Source organism: Epinephelus fuscoguttatus, linkage group LG11 (assembly GCF_011397635.1).
Source record: "Epinephelus fuscoguttatus linkage group LG11, E.fuscoguttatus.final_Chr_v1".
Classification (NCBI taxonomy): domain Eukaryota; kingdom Metazoa; phylum Chordata; class Actinopteri; order Perciformes; family Serranidae; genus Epinephelus; species Epinephelus fuscoguttatus.
Genome location: NC_064762.1, coordinates 12,649,811 through 12,658,438, shown reverse-complemented (window position 1 = coordinate 12,658,438; position 8,628 = coordinate 12,649,811). Strand labels below are relative to the sequence as shown.

The 8,628-nt window shown below is 48.5% G+C and overlaps 1 protein-coding gene across 1 annotated transcript; it reads left to right on the top strand.

The window, feature by feature from the left end:
• Positions 1 to 407: 407 nt before the first annotated feature.
• Positions 408 to 3,343, top strand: lratd1 (LRAT domain containing 1). Its single transcript, XM_049590377.1, has 2 exons — positions 408 to 577; positions 1,004 to 3,343. The coding sequence occupies exon 2, from the start codon at positions 1,041 to 1,043 to the stop codon at positions 1,827 to 1,829; it is 789 nt and encodes a 262-aa protein (XP_049446334.1). The 5' UTR covers positions 408 to 577; positions 1,004 to 1,040; the 3' UTR covers positions 1,830 to 3,343.
• Positions 3,344 to 8,628: the final 5,285 nt, after the last annotated feature.

The window sequence follows — 8,628 nt, the reverse complement described above, 5'->3', positions numbered from 1 at the left end:
TTTGGAGATAGCGGGAAATGTTTATAGCACATCAGAGCGCAATAAAAAAAAACTGGAGCCTCCTCTCATATGCCCGTCTTGAGATATGCAGGCTGTTATCACTGCTGGCTGTTGCCTTGAAAACTTGCCTGCGCGGACTCCGCTGATCATGTAGAGAATTCCACAGCTCTCTGACAACAAAAACCATGCCACGGTAACAGCCGCCTATCGCCGCCAGCCGCCCTGCGCGCACCGGATTGGCTCCCCCAGGTGACTGGCGTGCTCTTTCCCTTTTCCCATTGGCTTCCACATAATGGACCCGTGACTGCGCTCCAGTGAGACGCGCTGGAGGCGGAGCGCGCCGGCCGAGGCGGAGCTCTCCTTGGTACTTAAACGGAGCTGGTGCTGAAAGAAGTGAAGTACTAGCACGCACGCACGGATAGCCGGAGCGCCCGGTGCGCGGTGCGAAGAGTGTGAGACAAGTGTAAGAAGAAAGAGGGGAAGCAGAAGAAGAGAGGGAAGGAGAGCAGGGGACCGTGCCGCCCTCTGTACTCATGGACCATAAGGATATTTAACCATTTGCCCGGGGAGCGCACAGGTAGCGTCTTTTTCCTCCTCATGTTGCGCCGTGCGTAAAAGCACAGGATTTGCCTTTATTCACCATTTCCTCACTCTTTAGCAGCTGCAAGCTTCACACTATTCTTCCCTCCTTTTTTCCTTCTGCATGGGAACTGCAGGCTCTTTTACATTCCTCTGGAATTAATGATTGACTAATGGGTGTGAAGGGAGCAAGGGGCAGTGGATCATTGATTGTCTTAGTGTACTCTGTCGGCTCGATAACACGAGAGAGCCCTTGCCCCCCTGCACAGGTGACTGCTGAGAAGTGTGTTTTCTTAGCCTTTACTCATCTATTGAGCAAATGCAGGCAGGAGTTTGTGCATAATGCGCCTTGTTCTGTGATATTCTTACGCTATTGACACCCCTCTGTGTGTATCACTGTCTCCATCTCCCTCTCCCCTCTCAGACACCGCAGTCCATGCCTCTGCCTTGCCAGGTCATTGATGGGAAATCAACTGGATCGGATCACCCACCTCAACTACAGCGAGCTGCCCACGGGGGATCCGTCCGGGCTGGAGAAGGACGAGCTTCGGGTCGGCGTCGCCTACTTCTTCTCTGACGAAGAGGAGGAGGTGGACGACCGCACTCCGTCCGACTGCGGCTTCACCAAGGACCACAGCCCGGCCGAGGAGGGACCCTTCTCGGTCAGCGAGGTGGAGTACTCCGCCTTCTGCTCCCAGGAATGCATCTTCTCCAAGCTGCGGGAGAACGAGGACTTGAATGTGTACTCGGCCAAAACTTTGCTGACTATGTGCAAACCGGGGGACCTGCTGGAGCTGGTGGCCACGGCGCAAGCCCCCCACTGGGCCATCTACGAGCAGGACGACCAGGTGATTCATCTGCACAAGGGCGAGATCCGCAAGGACAGCCTGCTTGAGATCAGCAGCGGCCGCCACGGGAGGATAGTGAACAATCGGTACCGGTACCGACCGCTTCCTCCTGACCTAGTGATGCAGAACGCAGCGGGACACCTGGGCCTGAGCAGCGAGGAGATATGCTGGACCAACTCGGAAAGTTTCGCAGCTTGGTGCCGCTTTGGGAAACGGGAGTTCAAAGCTGGGGGAGAGGCGCACTCGGCGGAGCAGCAGTATTTCCTCAAAGTGCATCTGTCCGGCAGCGGGGTGCACACTCTGGTCTTTCGCAGCCTGGAGGACATGATCCGGGAGAGGAGGCGAGTGGACGCCAGTGGAATTCTCAAAGAGCTGTCTTTGGTTAACGGGGGCAAGGAGTGATCAGGGATTCCGTTTGATATCCTCTCCTCTACCCCCCTCTCCTCCTCTCCTCCTCTCTCTCTCTCCCCCTCTCCCCCGCTGCGCACGGACGCACAGTTTTGCGCACAGGCAAACGTACTCGCACACACAAGCACACACACATGCAAAAGGACCTGTTGGTTTTGGACTGTTTGTTACGGATGGACCCCCGAGCTGCTGCTGCTGCTGCTGCTGCTGCTGCGTCTGGACCACAGGCGCTCTGTGGAAATGCCATCAAAATTGCAAGAGTGTTGAAAACTGAGAGAGCGCGGCCATACAAACAGACAACGCCCCTTCAGATTCAGAATTCGTGCTGAGTGGGACACACGATTTCTGCCCCCCTCCCAAACCCCCCATTCCCCCCTCCTCCCCTTTGAACAGTGAAATCACCTTTACAGACCGCACATAGCGCACACGGCTCGGTTTGGTTTTCTCTTTAATTTCTCGGGATAATGGAAGTGGCCCCCTCTCGGCGTATAGGGCGCCTGCTGCGGCAGACCAGACGGTGAGAGATGGGGGGGTGAAAAAAGATGAAAGATAGGATCTGGGATGGCTCTCGAAAAGTCTCCCTTCTATTTTTTTACTGTTAGCTTTAAGAACCGGGACTGACCATAACACAGATCCACTAATTCATAGACCTCTGACAGTCCCCAGATGGCTACGCAGTTGCCTAAACAAAGCATTTGGCTTGTTCAAGCTCCCCCTCCTCTTTTCTTTTTGCCATAACAAGAGTATTGCCATTTCCACAATGCTGTCATCCTGCTCCACAGCACTGGATGTATGTGTAAATTGTATTCATATATATTGATTTGAACTTGAGTCCCTTATTTTTGTATTTAAGTTTAGTGGATTTAACCCTGATCTCTCTCTCTTTTGTTGTTTTTTTTTTTGGTTTAAAAATAAATGGAGGTTGAAATATGAAAAGAAGCTCTCGGGTCTGGCAGGTGTTGTTTTGGTCACACATAATTACGTACACACAAACAGCATGATCTCTCACTTTCACTCACACACACTCACACACACATGCACAAAGAGGGTTATATGAATTATTTATGTGCCAGTGCCTCCTGACCTGCCTGGAGCCAAATGGGCTTCATATATCTGCGCAGTATTTGGAGGCAGTAAAATGGTCATCTGCATCAAACCCATAAAGGCTTTATGAAAAAATCCATATGGGATGTGGGAGCTACAGTACAGAGGTGATGGGGACATGCAGTGTTTGGCCACAGGCTGTTTTTTTCGTCCATGTGTGGGTTTTAACGTCCATGAGCATGTTGATCTCCAGATTACTCCTTGTGTTTAATTACCACACATGCGGGCTTCTTACATCACATTCCACCGTGGACAAGATGTCCTCTGTATTATCACGAGGAAACACGCTGTGTTTGTTGTGGCACCTGTGTCCGTCTGCAGTGGCGTTATCTCTGGATTGATGTTTTGACTGCTTTGCTCTGAAAGTCAGACGGTGCCTTCCCGTCTCTCTCGGGGGATCTGCTGTGGTGTCGGCGAAGGTGGGATTAACCACCTCAGTTGAACTTCTCTTGTCTCCTCACGTTTGGTTAATTAAGAGTGGATTTATGGGAAGCTTCTGCCGTGATGTGTCTTTGTTCTGCCTGTGATTGTACAGTAAACGAGCTGAGGATGTTTCCAAGCCTTTCTGCTTGGATCTACACCTCTGGGTGCTTGTGGTTTTACGCTGTCGTAAATAACTGAGCTGCAGCTGGAGTGGCAGACAAAGAGTTAGCATGTGTTTGTGCAGGATACAAGCATGCGGGGTTGCACCGTGTGTGTGTTTGTCTCTGGTGGGACTTGATGTTTGTTGCGCTGACAAGCTCAATCAGACCAAGGTTGTCTCCCTGTTCTGTTTGTGGGTGTCTGAGCGTGCAGATGTTGCAGTCTCGCCCCTCAGATGCGTTTCATGTCAAAATACAGACTAATAAGCCTTCCATCTTGTAAATGTGCGTTGAGAAGATTTTCCCCAGCTATTGACCCAAATACTTTGTTCTATCGGCTTTGCTGTGAATGTATTGACACAATTCTTCTCTTGTTAACTCCCTTTTCCTCTAATTCTCTCTGGCTCCAGTTGGCTGGTGTTTTCTCCCGTCTTTGCTCCCCCCTCACCTTTTGTTTCTCATTTTCCATTTCTTTTTACTGCCGCCACAGCAAAACCACCCCAACATCAAATCCTGTTTCACTTTTATTCTGACAGTTGGCAAGAAAAATAATTGAAATCGTGTTTGGAGATGTATTAAAATGGATGTTTCAGATTTGAAATGAGAATTAAATTTGGATTTATTTATTCCAGCTATCCAAACGGGTCATTTTTGCAAACAAATGTCTATTCTGGATAAATTTAGGCAAACATCCATTTTAATCTCCTCGCTTTTTCCTGTGTTTCACCCGCTGCCGACTATTCCTGTCTGCTCAGTGCGTTTCTAACAGGCTCCATGTTAAATTGAGGTTGCCCCAGGTGGGTGATTGTGTGTGTGTGAGTGCGTCAGACATCCCCCCTGTGAGTTTGAGAAATCAGGGTACTGGGGCAGCCGGTGTTAGAGTTTGTATGTGTGTTTGTGGTCTGTGACTAATAGGCCTCGGAAAAAGATTTACGCGTGTGTGTGTGTGTGTGTGTGTGTGTGCGCTCCAGGCAGACAATGCACACCACACTGTTAGCTTGAGGAGAGGCTTCTGCCATCTGACATGACATTGTCTGTATATGTGTGTGTGTGTGTGTGTGTGTGTGTGTGTGTGTGCATCACTTTCAGCTCTATATAGTGCACTATATGTGTGTGTGTATGTGAGTGAGTGGGTGAAAGTGTGACACCTAACTACCAAAGCAGGTTGTGCCAGTCTGTTCTTACTCCTAACTCGTCAGGTGCCGCCGCTTTGTCAGTGATTTTGGCATTGGATACCGGTGCACAGAGGCACCTTTCGCGGCAGTGTGATACACTCGGGGCAATGGCTATTTCTGAGACCGCCTGCAACAACTGATGAAGAGTGTCTGGCAGGTTTGTCAGTGGATGTCACCATCAGATGCTGACCATCGAGACACTCTTCACGACAGTATGATTAGCATCGGGCAGCAGCTATTTTTGACACCACTGGCTACTACTATAATGTAAAGAGTGAGAAAGTCCATATAGGGTGGGTGGAGGTGGATGTGGATGGGTCAAACACTCTCCAGACTTTCTCCCAGGAGCCCGCTGTTAAGTTATCGGAGTTATTTCGGCCTGTGCTCATTCTGAAGTCGTTGAATACTGCTGCTTTGTTAGTGATTTCAGCATCAGATACCGGTGCATAGAGGCACCTTTTGTGGCTGTATGATACGCACCAGGCGATGGCAACAACCCAACATGTCAAATACTGTTGCTTTGTCAGTGGTTGTCGGCGTTAGACACCGATGCACTGAGACACTCTTCACAACGGTATGATACGCATCTGGCAGCGGCTATTTCTGATGCTGCCGGCTACGACTAAAGTATAAAGAGCAAGTGAGTCCGTATAGGGTTGGTGGTAGCGGATGTGGACCAGTCAAACAAACTCCGGCACCTTTTGCAGTGGTAGATAGGCTGGTGGATGGCGGCAAGTTGAAACACTGCCAATAAGGATGTAGTCAAGGGAGCTAGAAAGTCCCTGTAGGGAGGGTGTGAGGGGTGGATGCGTCCAATAAACCCTGGGCATTCACCTGGGAGCTCGGTGTTTGCTTCCTGTATGAATGTAGAGCCAAATTATGATGTTTTTTTTCTAAACCTAACCACCTGCTTTTGTTGCCTTAACTTAACCACGTGCTTTTGTTGACGTCCCGGCATTGGTAGCAGGGTCCTTGGACGTCAACAGCAGATGCAGAAGGAGACCTAGTGTGTAATATGTAGACGTGAAAGGTCACTGAGAAATTGGCGTTGGGATGAGAACCTGTTGGTTATTTTGATAAAATAGTCAGGCCCGCCATCGGGGGAGGTCAAAGAGTACAGGTGACCCCGGCCCAAGGCCATGGGGGGCCATGAAAAGGTCTTTGTTTGACCTTTAAATTGGATCAAGTACAGCAATTTCCTTACTGAGTTAAATCCCTGACAATATAGTTTATATGTATTTACATGATTTGAATTTATTTTTAATAACTTAGGGTGCTTTCAGACCTAGAGTTGTCTTGCTTTGGTCTGAATCAGGGACTGATTTTGTTCCAAAGTCATATAATTGCCTAGAGTTGGTTCGTGTTCTCACGGCAGCATTTACAAGCAGACCAGATCAAATGCCTTGTGTGAGAAAGCTGCTCTTGATTGGTCAGAATTTCCATATGGCAAAAATCCAGGAAGTAAAGCAAACGTTGAAGAAGAGTACACTTGCAAGATAAATGTGACACTTTCTAATGTCACAATGGAGGGACAACTACGCAGGTTGATTTTAGTGCTGCTCAGCGTGGACTATATTGCTGTCATTGTTCATTTTAGTCAAACCATACAGTTTGAAAACGAGGCGCGGCTCCAACTAGAAAACAATGTTTTGATGCACTGGATGTGCTGAATGTGCATATTAAGGCAGTACAGGAGGAGGCGCACATTAATAATCCTCCAGGACTGTAACATGCTCATGTTTAACCCAAACAATGTGTCATGTGACTGCAGTTGGTTCAGATCCAGGTCGGAACACATTATCACCACAAACGAACCGCACCAGAGTTCATTTGTAACCAGACCGAGATCTTCTTGAAGAGGTGGTCTCGGTCCAGCCTTTTTGGTGCGCACCTGAGTGCGATTGCTGTGTTCACACCTGCCCAAACTAACCGCAATTTGGGGGCAAACAAACTTGAGTTTGATTAAACTGAACCAAACAAGGCGGGCGTGAAAGCATCCTAAAACACATTTCAATGTGCCATCGAATGCTCCCACCCCCTGCAGGTATTGTGAAATGGTGTGGTCCATCTGACAGCAGGTGTCAGAGGCGCGATGTGGAGAACTCATACGCACCACTAATGTAAAGATGATAAGTGGACTGCTGCCTGATTAGCTAAGTCAAAGTGCCCACTTTGGGAAACGTTGTCCCTCTGCCCATGTTTCCTAACAGCTGGTCTGAGAGTAGTGTGCTTGATTGTGTAGCATGCTACACTGGTGACGTATGGTTCCTGGTTCAAACCATAGGGGCTTGAACCCAGGGTGGGGGAGCCCTTCTGTGTAGACTTTACATGTTCTCCCCGTGTCAACATGGGTTTCCTCCAGGTACTCCAGCTTCCTCCCACAGTCCGAAGACATGCAGGTTAATTGGTGACTCTAAATTGTCCGTAGGTGTGAATGTGAGTGTGAATGGTTGTCTGTCTCTATGTGTCAGCCCTGTGATAGTCTGGTGACCTGTCCAGGGTGTACACCGCCTCTCGCCCAGTGTCAGCTGGGATAGGCTCCAGCACCCCGCGACCCCTCACAGGATACGGAAAATGAACATTGTATATAATAAGCGCCATCTGAGACGCCATCCAGGAATGTCCAAAACCACCCCAGGAGGTTACTATGTTGATGTTTAGGACACACCGACAAAGCAGCAGTATGTGACGAGTTGAGATGAGAACAAATTGGCTGTTACCTTTCTATCTCTATCTATCTCCCTACATATATATACATGTACATATAGGCCACATGGTGTGTGCATGTGTATTCATGAAGGTCTGCATCTTTGTATCCCATCAGCGACACTGTGAGCGTAAATGCTGTTACTAGGGCAACTCCAGCCACTGCCATACTGTATATCCACTGAGGTCTTGTGTCTGCATGCTTGTGTGTGTGCCCATGCAAACCCTCCACGGCTTGAAGCTAGTTGTTAGCCTTAATAGCGACTCGTGTAAGACAAACATATGACAACCAAATCTCTCTCTCTCTGACTCTTTCTCTCCCTCTCCCTCTCACACCGGCTCACTGGGGAGCAGCTATTGTTCGTTTGTGCAGTGCTATGGATGTATTCAGTGCACACTGGGGTTTGTCAGAGCGTGTGTGTGTGTGTGTGCGCGCGCGTCTGTGTGTGTGTGCATCTGGACAAAGCGGATCCCAGCTAGCCTGCTGCCAGCTAAATCAGTGGTCTCAGAGGAGATGTTCTGGGGAGGAGGCAACAAGACAGAGTATCCTGTCTGCGTGATGCTTTTAAGAGGATCTCCCTCTAATCTAGACACTGGCCTGGACTCCCAGTAGACTTAAGTGTCTTGTCTTCCTCTTCCGCCGTTTTTTAAAATGGGCGCTTTATTGAACAACAACAATGACTGCACAGCTGGAAATGGAAATTAGACGGTGGTAAATGGGTTACATGCTGTTAAAGCGCTGTTAACGGTGGCTGCCTCGAAACATCTGTTGTGAAAACATGTGCATACATCACATGCAGTGTTCCTATGTTTGAGCCAGCGTCTACATACTGACATTTAAAACTGATTATAGGCTGCAACACATTTGTAATCTCAGTTACTTGGACAGCTGGCTTATCAGTGCTCTCACAGCATTGTCTGTCTTGTGCAGTGATTAAAGCTGTAATAGGTTACTGTTAATATGAAGAGTCACTCGGACAGGTGCTTGGACTGTGAATCTTTAAGCTGGGCCACAAAACTTGAATGTGGCATCCTAGTGTGTCATCACTGTTTATCAGTAAAATAACTTCTACAAAGCTCTTACACAGCATAAAGGATAGGTCTGGTAATGGTGATGGTCTGGTGGAGTATTGCCTATTGAATCAAAGCCTTAATAGCCATACGCCTTCATATATTCCTTCAACATTAAAAACACATAATCGAGCCACATCATTGCACTGCCTTACC